Consider the following 14909-nt stretch of genomic DNA (forward strand, 5'->3'; position numbering starts at 1 on the left):
TTTCTAAGAGCTGTGTTGCTGCTTCACCATTTTTATCTCTTCTTTTCTTCCTCTCTGTTAGTAGTAGATGGAGTTTATAACACAAGGTTCTGATCTACCAAAAATTTAGGGAAATGATATTTACGCCCCTTTTATCACAGGGACACCCATTTGCCAGTGTACTTTGCAATCAAAGCCACTGGATTTTTTGGCATAAAGTACAACAACCCCCTTTTTGCCATTGATACACTGATGCTGGGTGTCCCTAGTGATCAAAAGGGGCGTAAATATCACTTCCCAAAATTTATCCCCTTTTTGCCATTGATACACTGCTGCTGGGTGTCCCTAGTGATCAAAAGGGGTGTAAATATCACTTCCCAAAAGGGCCTTAAAAATGAATGGTTTGAATCACCCAAATAATGTGGTCCCCACTGTATTTTAAGCTAGTGTGTAGATAACTTATCTACACATGTGTAGGAACCGTTTTCTCTTTTTCTTATTTTCATAGCCTGAGGATAGAGATTTTATATGATGGGTGGCTGTGAGAACCCGTGAGGTTTGTACAGAAAGGGTATCACCGTTGGATTTCCATCCAATGGTGTATAAGAAATGTTATCTTAAAAGTTAAAGATAAAGACCAAAATCCAAAATGTCAGAGGAAAAGTAGCAAAAGTCAGTACTTCTTCTTCTAAAAGTCAGGGGTTGTCATTTTCAACAAAAAAAAAAACGAAAAGCTGAATGAGTCTCTCTCTCTCTCTCTCTTTCTACACAAAATCCTCTGCAACACTTCTTCTTCCTCTGCCCTCTCTTTCAGCCGGAGATTTAGTCGGCCAGAAACGATTTTTTTTCCGTCTCTATCGGCGGCGGGTGCAAATTCAGGCGCGGGCGCGGGCATAGGTTTGGGCGTGGGATTTCCCTTCCAGTATAACAAGCATTTAAGGTAAGTTTCCCATCTTCGTTTAGGGACATGTATATTCACCTTATGATCATTATTTGATAAAAAGTTATGATCATTATTTGATAAAAAGTTATTTTCTTTATGGCCATTATTTGATAAACAAGTCATTTTTCTTGCAGACATGCTTATGCAGGCTCTTGGTTTTGATGTTCTTATGGTTTTGAATGTAAGCAGTTATCTATATGTGGTTTTTGGTTTTGGGATTCTTATGCTTTTAATGTGAGAAGAATAGGTTGTGGAGGTTATGTTCTTGCCAAGCTAGAGATGAGGTAGCTCATATGTAGCATCAAGGACAGGCGAGCTTTTGCCATGATAGAAGATGAAAAAAGGGCTGATAAAGCCTTCCTACACAAGCCTTGAGAGAAGGGTGACCATGAAAGCCCTGGTGTCTAAGGATTTTGAAATATTCACGTGTTGAAATTGCAAGAAGAAGCAGATGGTGATATATGTTGCTGGCTAAAATTGAATCCCGAGCCTCATGGCATTAAGGATTTCCCTTTTGAAACAACTATTAGTGCATTTTCTATTTTTGAGCTACTCTCCTTTTGCTTGTGTACTGGTGCATGGTATCATTGCTTAACCATTCACTTTAATGCAAATGACAGTTCATTCATGAGTTCCTTTTCATGTGCTTTTGGATTGTGTTCTGAAATTGATCTTATTCTGTTTAATTTTCAAGGATCGAGTTACAAGCTCAAGGATTTCAGAGGTCTATTTTGTGAACCACAATTCTATTAGATCCTCATCTGATGCATGCATTACTCATTTAGTCCATTGTAGTACCGACTTTCTTCTCAAAACCTTCTAGAAAGCTTGGGCATTAGAGCTTGAGTTTTGATGGTGAGGAACTGCTTCATTTTAAAATGCTCAAAGCAAGTCAGCTTTAAAGCATTGCAAATGAGTAATGCATGCATCTTCTGCTATTATCACCGCACAAAAAGTGCACCGCACGTCAATTCTTTTATAGGTCAACCACCCAGCTATATATCATCCAGAAGGGCATGCACCGGTAACACTTAAAACAAGTATCAAAATACACAACTACAACGACTCCAAAATAGATAGGTCATGAAGGTGAGGCACTCCATTTCCCATTTAATCACTAATGTGTAAGAATTCCTTTTATTCAAATTAGATTTTTTTAAAACATTCCCAAAGATATGAATGCTCTACTCATAACGTATACTAAATCCAATAGGAATGTGGCTAGGAAGCTGTAATTTTTAGTTAAAAATCCAAAGGTTGTTACATGGCTTTTCTCAGGCGCCAAGATTGCAAGATCCGGTCAACAAGGAGAACTAGCCAGAAGCATGTGTTTAGGCCACAAACATTTGAAGCTACACTTGCTTGTTCGTCCAAATCAAACTTGGAAAATGACCTGCTCATTCCAATCAATGTAAGCAGATGCTTGTTGATGAGATCTTCATGATTCTGCCACTCTCTTTGCATAGGTGGTATGTCGTCTTCATGCTCGCCCTCATGTGCCACTCTTCTATGCATCTCATCTACCCCTATGAAATATCTGCACCTAGATGTACCCTACAATAATACATGTGATTTTTCATTAAACAATATATAATGACAAATGAATTCAATAAACCTACACAAATGACACTTCATTCCATTTTAAACATTTATAAAATGGTCCCCCTGATTAGTTTCTGTCTGTGAAAGAAATACAACCATCTCGCCGTGCCCAAATGGACAATATTCACGTGGATATCTACACCTGCTACTTCCAGTGGAGGAAGCCATTGAGTAATCTAATAATAAAAAAGTAAATTATTAAAGAAATCTAATCGACCATTTTATTGAGACCCGATCTCACCAGAACCTGAACTCAATATCCATTTTTTTAATTTCAAGAGATCTATTAACGAATTAATCTTCAAATAAACAAGAACTCAATATCCTTTTTTTTTTTGCATTATTTTTCTAGTTTCAAGAGATCTATTAACGAATTAATCTTCAAATTTCAGTTTAATTTGAAAAATTCTCATTTAATAAAAAAATATTTGGGATAAAATGGGCCATAAAATTTGGAAAATTTTCAAGAAATTTGTAATCATCCCTCCACAAGGAACATATGAACATGATCTAAACCATTCATCTTGTGGGCTATAGACAAACTCAAATGGATCATATAGATTAGATTGTTATTATTGGAAAAAAAAAGAAGAATAAGTAAAAGCTAAACAATATATTCACCCATTTTTCTTACCTGAGACAGCCCCCTCTAGTGTAGTTATGGCTGCTCTTTTACACTTGAAGAGACTGTTCCAAGTAACAAAAAAAGGTGAATATACATGTCCCTGAACGAAGATGGGAAAGTTACCTTAAATGCTTGTTATATTGGAAGGGAAATCCCACGCCCAAACCTATGCCCGCGCCCACGCCTGAATTTACACCTGCCGCCGATAGGGACTGAAAAAAAATCGTTTCTGGCCGACTAAATCTCCGGCTGAAAGAGAGGGCAGAGGAAGAAGTGTTGCAGAGGATTTTGTGTAGAAATGAGAGAGAGAGAGAGAGAGAGAGAGAAACTCATTCAGCTTTTCGTTTTTTTTTTTTGTTGAAAATGACAACCCCTGACTTGTAGAAGAAGAAGTACACTTTTGCTACTTTTCTACATTTTGGATTTTGGTCTTTATCTTTAATTTTTAAGATAACATTTCTTATACATAGGGGTGTCAATTTTGGCTTGGGCTCGGAGGCTCGCTCGAGCTCGGCTCGAATCCTTAACGAGCCGAGCCCGAGTTAGGCCGGGCCGGGCTCGGCTCGGCTCGTTAAAGCTCGTAAAGTCAACATAATATGCAAAAGCAAAAATAACGTAATGACGGTAGGTGAGGGTAGGTATGTTCTGTAAACATCACAGCAAATCAAACGGTTCAAAATTAATTTTTTTTCGTAATTGTCATAATTTTTATCATTTTTTGGTATTTATTTATTAATTGTCATAACATAGTACCTGTTCTTCGTAATTTTTCATTTCAAACTATATAAATCAGCTATTTTACATTTCAAACTAATTATTACTTTTTTTTTTACTTTTGCTACGAACTAACTACGAACCTTTACCTTTGCTACCACCATTTGCCATATGCGAAACTCGATAAACCCAAGCTCGTGAGCGGCTCGCGAGCCTGGCCGAGGCTGCCCGAGCCCGAGCCTGGTTCGAGCCCGAGCCTAGTATTTGAGCTTAACGAGCCGAGCCGAGCCTGGCCAAACTCGGCTCGGCTCGGCTCGTTTATACCCCTACTTATACACCATTGGATGGAAATCCAACGGTGATACCCTTTCCGTACAAACCTCACGGGTTCTCACGGCCACCCATCATATAAAATCTCTAAAGACATAACATCTTCTCTGTTTCTTTCCTTATTTTTTATGTTTTTATTCACCCCCTTTCGTCCCCGGGCCAGCCCCTTGTTAGTCACGGACATGGTTTTAAATTTCGGATTTTAGTGGAGACCGACACCGAAATCACACAAAACCGAAACGGTCATTTATTTCGGCCGAAATTTCGGAATTTCGGTTTTTCCGAAATTTTCCCCAAAAAATATGTTTTTTTAAATATTAATTTATTATTTCACCGAAATTTAATATTGAATAAAATATTAATTTTGGGTTTTGTACCAGATTTCGACCGAAAATTTGAAATTTCAAGGTCCGAAACCGGTACCGAAACCGAAATTTTAAACCATTTTCTTTATTTACTTTTTTGCAGAATATCTGTTCTTCAAAAAAACTTCAACCATGGTACTTAGAATACGGTCACAAAAAAAACAGCTACTGATATTGGCACTGCTATATTTGATTAAGAGGCAAAATTTCAAGAGAATGATGCATGCGAAATTTTAAAACACACGGTCCTGTTTGGATTGCAGGAAATTTTTTGGAGAAGTTTGGGCAGGAAAAATATTTCCAAAATTTCCTACTTGATTTTCAACACGAAAAAAAAGATAACTTGAACTAATCCTATACAATTTTCACTAGACCTTCAATTCACGATGATATCCCTCTAAATTAACCATGATCAGTGTTTCCTTTCAAATTGTCAAAAGGAAATTTTCCTCGAAAAATATTTTCTTGCAATCCAAACGGGGCAAAGTAGAATGGAATTCCATGTTAACAAGGCAATATTGGATACAAGAAATGCCATCATGATTTCACCTACAAAATTTCAGATTGGTAGTGAAGTTCATATAGGAGAAATTTTTGACAGTTAAGAAAATAGAGAACCTTAACTGCATGTTTGACAACCATGAAAAATTATTCCATGGAATGTTAATGGGGCCACCTGTGAGAGATGGGTGGAGAGGGAGAGGAGAGACTTGAGAGGGTGGGAGTGAGGAAATCATGAAAAGCCTCTGAAAAACAGGAAATCATGAAAAGCCCAATTTGAAGTGGCCTATTTTTTATTTTTTTTTCCACTGTTTTTTGAGTGATTTCTCATGCTCTCTTCATCAGTCCCATCAAGTCTCTACCCCTTTCTCCTTCCTAGCTCCTCTCTCACAACTGGGCCCATGATAATTCCATGGAACACTTTTTATGGTTGCAAACATGCCCTAAATCTAGTTTTTTTTGGAGTACATTAAAGTCCCCACAAACTTCCATAATCCATGCTCCAATTGTGAAATCATTAAGTAGGATCATAGCCAATATGGTTAAAATCTACAACTGTGAAGTCCCTGAAGAATTAAGTAGAATCATAACCTATATGGGAACTCCAACTCCTGGAGATTTAAGTAGAATCATAACCCACATGGGAAACATCTACAACTGTGAAATCTCCCCAAGATTTAAGTAGAATCATAACTCATATGGGAAAATCTACAACTGTGAAATCTCCTGAAGATTCAAGTAGAATCATAATTTATATGAGAATATCTACAATTGTGAATTCTCCTGAATATTAAGTAGAATCATCATAACCTCTTTTTTTTTTTGAAATGGAGAATCATCATATGGCTGTAAAACTGTATATCAAATCTCAATCAACCTCGTCAGTCTTTGATGATGTGGAGTTGATTCTCTCTTTAACAATAGAGATCCCATAACTAGTCTCTGAAACGTGTAAGTTTGTGTACATAGAAAATTCAGAAATGGAAACCCACTTAATCTCCTTAACAATAGAGATCCCCTAACTACTCTGAAATGTGTAAGTTTGTGTGCATAGAAAATTCAGAAATGGAAACCTACTTAATTAGAACTCAGAAAACTGATTACTTGTACGAATCAAACGTGAATGTCGTAAATTTTGCTGATATCTACGCTGTCAACTTGCTTAGATTGTATGATGTATACAGATTGAACAAAACTTAACTTTTTTTTCCTCTTTTCTCGTGTTAGGTAAAAAAATTCTGATGGCATGACTTCTCATGTGTCTTGTTGCTTTTTGAAGTAACCAGATAAACAGTTGGAAAATAACTCAAATATTGGTTTAAGTTTTCAAGCAGCTGCCAATGTTCATAAGGGTTGGGCGGGTGCAGGATAGAAGCTCTTGACAGAGAAGTAAGCCAGATAAGCATTGAAAAACCTCTCCATTGAAAGAACAGAGTAAAGATACATATATTGAGGTTTATGGTGACCCTTCTAATAAAACTAGAAAAAGTTTACAGTGATCCAGAATAAAATAAATGGATCCCTGAGTTCAAATGATGCCAATAAAATTCAATCAAACAATTGTTCATTCAAAATCATCCCTGTAAAGAGGCCAAGCTAGGTGAGATCAGACACATCCTGATCTCTGTAATTTTCTTTACTTACCACACACTTGGATTGAGAAAAAAATAATTACATGAAGCAGAAACAAGGACAAGGGCCACTTTTGCTTGCCTTCTGGGAAACACTAGTAATTTCTTCCATTGGACTCGTGGCCATTTAGAAAGTCCTTGATCTTCATTAGTGCCTGCCAAGAAAAAAAATCAGTTTCTAATCCATTTTCTAATCATAAATTACAGGGTTTTTTTTCCGCTATTAGTCTATAATTTGTAAAATATCTTTGAGTTAGTAAAAAGAAAAATACCTATTACCCCAAAACGTTAGTATTTAAGAGAATACTTTCTAAACATCCATAAAACTAACTTCCATCAATGACATTTGTTATTTTATTTAAAGTTACAATGTTACTATCGCTTTAAAGTCTTAAACCTGTTCTATTGAAGTTTTAATCTAGGCCTTACTCCTTTTTCTTTTCCGTTTACTACTCGAAACAAAACAAGACCCTACCTCCACCTTCCAACACAAATTCTGGGTGTGCATGCAAGGTGATGGCCAGCAGAGTGTGGATTCAACGCCAAATACCAAAAGCAATGGCTTCAACTGTTCCCTACATAATTTCCTGTCCTTAAGCACCAATTGTCGCTAGTGATGACCATAGTCGTCCATCTCCCAAAAAAAAAAAAGAAGATGACCATAGTCGCTGGTAATTTTGATTATTGCCACCTGCACAAAATCGGAGCCAATGTTGCAGGCGACGTAGACCGTGCCCCCGTGGCGTGGATATGGTGGGTCCAAGGCACCATTCATTGGAAAAAGGATAGAAGATTAGGAGTCTGGGAGGAAGAGATGGTAGAAGAAGAGAGGAAAACCTGGAGAGAGAGAGAGAGAGAGAGGAGGGGGGGGGGGGGGTGGTTGAGGAGGTGGCTTTAGGAGCGGCAGACTAAGTAGAGGAGAGGAAGGATGAGAGAGGCAAAGTTGACCATCCTCCATGGCATTGAGGCACACGACGGAGGAGATGTCCACCTGGGGCTTGTGCATGCCGTTGGCAAAGTCGCAGATATCTGTCTCAGAAATTTCTCGGGAAGGATGTATCCAAAATTTTTATTTTCAGGTTTATATCAGGAAAATTAGAAAAATAAAATATACAAAATATACAGTTTAAGAACAAAATTAGGACAACAAATAATACCATGAATTTATCACAATATTTTTCGTGATAATTTAGAGTAAAACATAAAATATGAAAAATATCTCGATGATTTTTTAGAATCTCAAGAAAATTTGAAGATTGTCGTTTTATCAAAAAATTCGCAAAATATCACGATATTATTGAAAATATCAGAGATTTGTGACTATGGCCGTCGGAGGGCCGAACGCCATAGATGATGGCCTGAGCTGTCTTGGGATTTGGGTTTGATTATTTGGGAGTTGTATCAGGGGGGGGGTCTCAGCTTGTTCAAGAGGTGAGAGAGTTCTACATGGGAGATGATTGATGACAGAAGGTGGGGAACATTAGGTGGAAGTGGAAGGAGCACAAGGGGAGAAGCGGCATTACGTGTCATGGGTGGAGAGATTTGGAGGATTGAAAAGAGGTGGTGATGTTGAAGGGGAAGTGGAGGAGCTAAGATAAGACCTCCATGGTGGCCTGGAAATGGTCATGTCGTTCAACGTTTCTTTATTTCTTATCTGGACATGTGCATACTTCAATGAAAAATGCTGAAAATTCTAAAAAGAAAGGTAGATAGATGACAAGGTGGCCCAATGGCCACATAGTCAGGCATATGACAACAATTTAGGCATTGTCTTTATCTACTGTTTTTCTTTCTTTTAAAATGATTTTCTACTGACTTATAAACTACGTGATGGTAAAATTGTAATTTCATTAATAAAAACGTCTCAAGAATGTTTTGGAAACTATTCTCTAAGATTTTGGAAAATCAATAATTTTTAATGACTAACTGGATAATATTTTACAAACTAGGGACAAATTGACAAAAATCCCTATAATATATTGAACATGAAAGAGAAAGCCAAGCCAACATTTTCAGGAAGCATGAAAATACATAAAATTATGAGAAAAGCCATCAAGGTGTAGATACCTCTATTGCAATAGCAGTTGGAGTGAGAGCAGACACATCCCCATGACCCTGTTTGGCAGCAATATCTGCACAGAGAAGTGCTTATTTAAAAAGCAATTTTTTTTCATGGTGGATCTAGATATTAGGAGAATGTGGAGCCGGAGCGCTCCCTAGCTAGAAGATTAAATAAAAACATTAATGCTTTGGCAGTTACCAAAGAGCATACAGTACATTAAACAAGGTTCCTTTTTGCATTCTAGATCATCAAGAACCATCAAAGACCAAGAGTTTGCATCAATTTTTGCTTCACTGAAAAATTGCTGATTGGCTATAAATCAGTTTTGGTCGATAGATGGGAACGAGAGATTGGTAAACAACACAGAGAAATGATTGGATCATTCTAGGGGTTACAATAACTTGTGCATGGTCTATATTACGTAAACTATCTGCAGTTAAGGTGTGGCATAAAATCTGTAATTAGGGGTATTTATGCTATTTCCACTAAGAATCCATAACCAAGATGCAGGATCAAAAGGAAAACAAAATCTAGTTGCATAAAGGGGAGAATGGTGAGGTATGGACAAAAATCATTGAACCCCATGCAAGTAGGATTTCCCTTGTTCTAAATTGAAAGCAATAAGGTGACTTAGAAAAATGAAACCCAGAGTATTAACCTCATCTTTCTCACTTGGACTTTAATCCTGCATCCCAACCATTACAACGGTAACTAGAGGAATGAACAAAGACAACATCTCAAACATTTAAGGTGCCTTTAAGAAAACATACGTGGGAGGAAAACTCTGGCATCAGCATTTGCATATGCTTCACCCCTTTCTTCAGACAGTGTAGCAAGCCGCATAAAAGCCTGCAAAGAATTTAATAAAAAGACAATCTATAAAAAGGTAAACTGCAACAACTGGTTCATATGTCTAACACTCCATTACATGCAAGAGATATTTTCCCACTCAGTGTGCGATCTTCATTTCGGAACTAGCATTCACCAACTATCCAAGAGGGTGAGCCTTGGCGCAACGGTAAGGTTGCTCCATCGTGACCTGGTGGCCATGGGTTCGAGTCATGGAAACAGCCTCTCTGCAAAGCAGGGGTGAGGCTGCGTACATCTAGCCCTCCCCAGACCCCGCAATGGCAGGAGCCTCGTGCACTGGGCCGCCCTTTTCATTCACCAACTATCCAGTCAACATAAAGTAAGATTTCTGGTAGGTATCCTACTACAGTCTCCTCTAAGTGACTGTCATATGCATAGTTGTCAACCCGTGAATCGACTCGTAACTCAATTTCTTAATTTTATGACTCGTGACTCGATTCGTGACTCGTAAGAGTTTTGGACAAGAACAAAAATCTAGTTGAAAAAAATTCTAATCAAAAGATGAAGCATGTAAAAAACATAACCCAATAGCACATAGATAAAGCATTAAGCCAAAAGTATAAATAACTATATGCTTGTAACTTGCACACACAAAAATAATTAAGTTCTAAGTTCGAACTTCCAAGTTTTCAACCATCAAAACAAGAAAGCTCGGGCCCAGTGACTCGACTTGTAACAGTCTTATTTTTTCGAGTTGACTCCTAGCGACTCATCCGAGTCACCAAACGACTCTGACGAGTCTTCGACAGAGGCGAGTCACCCATGCGACTCGGCTCGAAAGCCCAACGACTCGACTCGACTACTCAGGAGTTGACTCGTACGAGTCGTAAGAGTTTGACAACTATGGTCATATGGTTGTGGTCGGCTTGAAAAGAATCATGCCGCATAATAATGATTTATCATGCTTGACTGGCATTCAGAATGACAGGATGAACAACCACCTTTGTGTAAGCATCACCAGATTCGTGATTCAAAAGAGGGCGGGAATCAGTCCCTACAGCAGCGATCCGCCTTGCCAAAGCTTCCAAAGGCACGTCTAACCATACAGTGATCCCCTTTTTCATATATTTCCTGATAATTCAAAAAAACTGTCAGCGTTAGCTTATAAACTCGAAAGGAAAATAATGCAACGTCTGAAATATTATGGAAGATGGCCAAAGATACTCAATCCACTACCAGTTGATTGGCCGTATTACGGCACCACCTCCAGTTGCTACAACTAAACGGCACATTGAAGACAAGCCCTCCAAAACCTCAGTCTAGAGGACAAAAGAGAAATCATTATACTTGCATCTCCTCATGCGAAGGAGAAAAGAAACTTAAATGCATCCAAACAACGTGGCCCCCCCCCCCCCCCCCCTTTTTTTCTTTTTCTGAGTGAGCTACTGGGAACTATTGCCACAAACCACACATACTAAGACACATTTAAATACACTCTTTTTTATGTATGAAAAACAATGAAAAGCAACTAAAACATTATAGCCACTAAAAGTACCTCATTATCTCTAAAGTAAGCCTCACTATGCTCTCTAAATATCTGAGCTACAGAAGTTCCACCGACAGCTTGCTCCACCAATTTGTCACTGCATCACCCACAAAAATCATAATCATTGCCCAACATACAAACAATTTCACTTGGAAGGCCCCCCTTCAATGGAAAAGATCACCAAAGCCAAAACAAAACTTCTATGGTACTACAACTATGCAGGTACAAACCTGTCAAAGAAAGAGTAACCTAATGCTTCTGATAAAATCTTCCCCACCGTAGTTTTCCCAGAGCCCATCATTCCTGCATCTCGTGCCCCGAGGAGTTTCAGTATTTCATTAACGCATATGCTCCTAATTGACTTAGGGGTGAACTCTTGCTAGATTAATTATTGGGATTCGGCCTGGACCCTACCGAATTAAAAGGCAAAAGCCCAACCCGATAAATTCCGAAAATTTCCCTCTTGAACTAACCATTTATCACCAATCTTGTTCATCAAATTAAATGCAGCAAGGAAGCTCTTAAACTAAGAACTCACCCACAAGATATAAGCACCGGCCATTTATGTGTGATGAAACATCTTGTGATTTCTTCTGCAATTATATCAAAATCCATCACATGGCTGACACAAAAGAACCTATAAAAACCACAATTTAACTCAAACTCTCATGCTCTTATATCCTGCTACACCAATACCACTAAGGAAATAAGAATGCACATAATTCTATACCTTTAAAATCAAAGCTTCATCTACAGAAGCATATGAATTCTCCGATTCCAGTGCCGATGCTGTAAGTAACAAGAAATGACAATTTAAATAAAAAGTCAGTGATAAACTAAAAGATTAAGTACAAAATAAGGAAATTCCTGACAAGGGTTGATCAAATCAAATAATAATATTTCTAAATTTCTATAAAAATGAGGGATTCAATTCCATATCCCGCTTCTTAATTTAAAACTTTCCATAACCTTGATTTGAATTTCAAAATTCTGAATGTAGATATAGAAGCAATTACTGTTCCGAACCCTTAAGACTAATTCTAACAGAGGAAATTAACCCATGAGATACAATTCAGTGTACACTAGCATTCACAAATCGCAGATTCAAACCTATAAAACTCCCAAATTTGATAAGAAAATTACCCGAAAACAGAAGCATACTAAAGGAAACAAATTAGCATGTAAAAATTTCCATACCCTTGATTCGAATTTCGAAATTCTGAATGCAGATATAGAAACAATTAATCATAAGGAATTTCCATGTAAATACAATAACATTAGCAAATTACAGATTCATAGATATAAAACACCTAACTTTGATATGAAAATTAATTAGAAATCGCATATGTTTCGCAGGGAACATACCAGGAGAGTTCTTATAACAAGAAGAAATCTCCAATCCAACGCGTCTAGACCTAATTAAATCGCGCCTTGGCCTTGAACCACTAAAACTGAGCTTCTGAAGGCTCTTCTCTTCAACATATCTTTGCGAAAACCCTAAGTAGCCATTAGGCTTATTCACGCTCTTTTCAAAACGGATCAACGTACAAGATTGCAAGCTCAAATTATTCGCCGCAGTCTCCATGATCCAGATATCCAATAAATCTCAAAAATCTCTAATTTTTTTCAAAAATTCTCATTAAATTCTTCATCGTAAATCCGAATCCATTGATCCTACGTGATCACTGCTAATAAAGAGAATCAGATATCAGATTATTATTTTTTGCATAGGAATAAAAAAAAAAGAGCTAAAAACCCTAAATTCCATCAAAATATAACCCCAAATTGAAGTGAGAGGGAAATAATTGGCCAAGAACACGAAATTTAGTACAAAAAACCAGATTTTTTTAAGATTGCAAGAAAATTGATCTGAAAATGGCTAGAAACCATAAAATCGATCAAAAATAACGCCAATTTCGAAATAATCGGCCAAGAAAATGAAATTTAGTACCAAAAAAAAAAAAAAAACAGATTTTTTCAAGATTACGAAGAAATGGATCTGAAAATGGCTAAAAACCATAAAATCGATCAAAAATAACGCCAATTTCGAAATAATCAGCCAAGAACATGAAATTTAGTACAAAAAAAAACAGATTTTTTGAAAATTTCGAGAAAGTTTATCTGAAAATGGCTAAAAACCATAAAATCGATAAAAAAGAACGCCAATTTAGCTTGAAAAGGAAAATAATCCGCAAAGAACACGAAATTTAGGCCCTTTTTGGATTGCAAGAATTTCTTAGAAAAGTTTGGAAAGGAAAAAAATTTCCAGGGAAAAAATTCCAAGAAAAAACTTTCAGAACTTTGTTCAGAGAAATGAAGAGTTTTAAATGGGAAAACTTTAGACGCGTCTGAGGGAAACAAACCTTCAAAGTTCTCAGGATTTGTATTCGAGGATTCGTAAAGACTTTGAAAAGACGAAGAAAAAGAGAGCAAAGGTAGGAGGAGGAGGAGGAGGGAAGAGTAGTGCGCAGGGTAAGAAACGAGGGTGCGCAGGATAACAGACACGAGGGTAAGGAAGAAGGGGGTTTCGGGTATTTATAAGGCAATAAATTTGAAATAACAAAAATCCTTTGTAGCTGATAGCAGCCTTTATTTTGGATTACCGAAAATACCCTCACCGATAAACCTGAGCTAAATAGTAAGGGAATTGCTAGCATCCATCGTAAAAGGAGTTTTGCAGCTGGTCTGCCGCACGTCAGACCAGCCACCTCATCAATTGAGACAAAAGCATGAGGTGGCTGGTCTGACGTGGGATAGACCAGCTGCAAAATGGCTTTTTGCTATGGACCCTAGCAATTCCAGAATAGTAAATACCTAACTCCAAATTTTAGAGAGAAGTATCTGGGGCTGATAGACCTAACTTGAATACCTACCTCCAAATTTTATAAAAAAAAGAAAGGGCAGTGATAAATCGACCCTAAGAAAAAATGGTCCTTATTTAATTTTTGCTTTGCTAATGAGACATTAAGATAGGTTAGACTCTTTTGCAAGCCAATTTAAGCAGAAAGTCAATTTTATAATCAATTTAGAAGGAAATTTGTGGGCCCTGTATAAATGTGAAGTCAAGGCAGTTGATTTTTAGGGGACCCACATGGTCTTGGTCCCACCATAAATGATCATCTCATGCCTAAGATAAAGTAGCTGAAAATTCAATGGTTTAATTTTTCTCGGTACAACCCCGTGTCACCTTCTTCATGAAAATTTTCTAAAGGATTCATTAATCGACCCCAACTAGTTTGGGACAAAGGCTTAGTTGAGTTGAGTTCAGTTGAGTTGAACCCTAAACGAGAGTCGAAGGATGAAGGACGAAGGACATAGGATCATCAGATCAACGGTAATTGGAATGGTTGCGGTTCGATCAACGGACTTGATCATGTACGCGAGAGAAAGAAGTGGGACCCAATAATTATCTTTTTGAAATGGGCTTATAAGTGACTTTCTTGACCCTTTTTTGGCTCTTTATGCAAGGGCTCCCTTGTATCTATCATTGCTCCATTGGTTGTTAAAACTATTATAATCATTATTTGCAAATAATCATATTTAACATTAAAACCGTTAGCATATGTGTGATTATTGGTTTTACATATGCGGTTTATTTATTTAACATGCCATTATCCCTAATTCCTCTGTTTGGATTGCAAGAAAACAATTCTGACATAATATTTTTAGGGCAGTGATAAATCGACTCCCCAATATCTTAAATCGACTCCCTGTGTGCCTTTCTCTCTCCTTTGAGTTAGAGAGAGAAAGACACATGGGGAGTCGGATTTAAGAAATTTGGGAGTCGATTTATCACTCCCC

General features: G+C 37.4%; 1 protein-coding gene and 2 long non-coding RNA genes across 3 annotated transcripts; 1 reads left to right on the forward strand and 2 right to left on the reverse strand.

Moving 5' to 3' along the window:
* Nucleotides 1-501: 501 nt before the first annotated feature.
* On the forward strand, nt 502-1550 carry LOC143857747 (uncharacterized). The gene is made up of 2 exons (XR_013238743.1): nt 502-919; nt 1057-1550. It is a non-coding gene; the product is annotated as an uncharacterized LOC143857747 (long non-coding RNA).
* A 447-nt stretch (nt 1551-1997) lies between these two features.
* LOC143857748 (uncharacterized) lies at nt 1998-3469 on the reverse strand. Its single transcript, XR_013238744.1, has 2 exons — nt 3273-3469; nt 1998-2476 (listed from the first exon to the last, which is right to left on the reverse strand). It is a non-coding gene; the product is annotated as an uncharacterized LOC143857748 (long non-coding RNA).
* Nucleotides 3470-6460: 2991 nt separating this feature from the next.
* Nucleotides 6461-13630, reverse strand: SK1 (shikimate kinase 1). Its single transcript, XM_077368114.1, has 11 exons — nt 13472-13630; nt 12474-12793; nt 11839-11897; nt 11647-11701; nt 11339-11411; nt 11118-11205; nt 10799-10881; nt 10564-10693; nt 9523-9601; nt 8758-8822; nt 6461-6845 (listed from the first exon to the last, which is right to left on the reverse strand). The coding sequence occupies exons 2-11, from the start codon at nt 12691-12693 to the stop codon at nt 6786-6788; spliced, it is 912 nt and encodes a 303-aa protein (XP_077224229.1). The 5' UTR covers nt 12694-12793; nt 13472-13630; the 3' UTR covers nt 6461-6785.
* Nucleotides 13631-14909: the final 1279 nt, after the last annotated feature.

Source organism: Tasmannia lanceolata, unplaced genomic scaffold, assembly GCF_043159265.1.
Source record: "Tasmannia lanceolata isolate RefF3 unplaced genomic scaffold, GAP_Taslan_0.1 ptg000025l, whole genome shotgun sequence".
In the NCBI taxonomy this organism is placed as follows: domain Eukaryota; kingdom Viridiplantae; phylum Streptophyta; class Magnoliopsida; order Canellales; family Winteraceae; genus Tasmannia; species Tasmannia lanceolata.

Bases quoted from the DNA above. Each gene is read 5' to 3' on its own strand.
- SK1 (XM_077368114.1), bottom strand. From the start codon at position 12,693: ATGGAGACTGCGGCGAATAATTTGAGCTTGCAATCTTGTACGTTGATC. The intron at 10,694-10,798 runs GTAGTGGATTGA...TTGAATTATCAG, and splicing joins GTAATACGGCCAATCAACTG to GAAATATATGAAAAAGGGGA. The intron at 8,823-9,522 runs GTATGTTTTCTT...TTCTCTGTGCAG, and splicing joins TGCCAGAGTTTTCCTCCCAC to ATATTGCTGCCAAACAGGGT.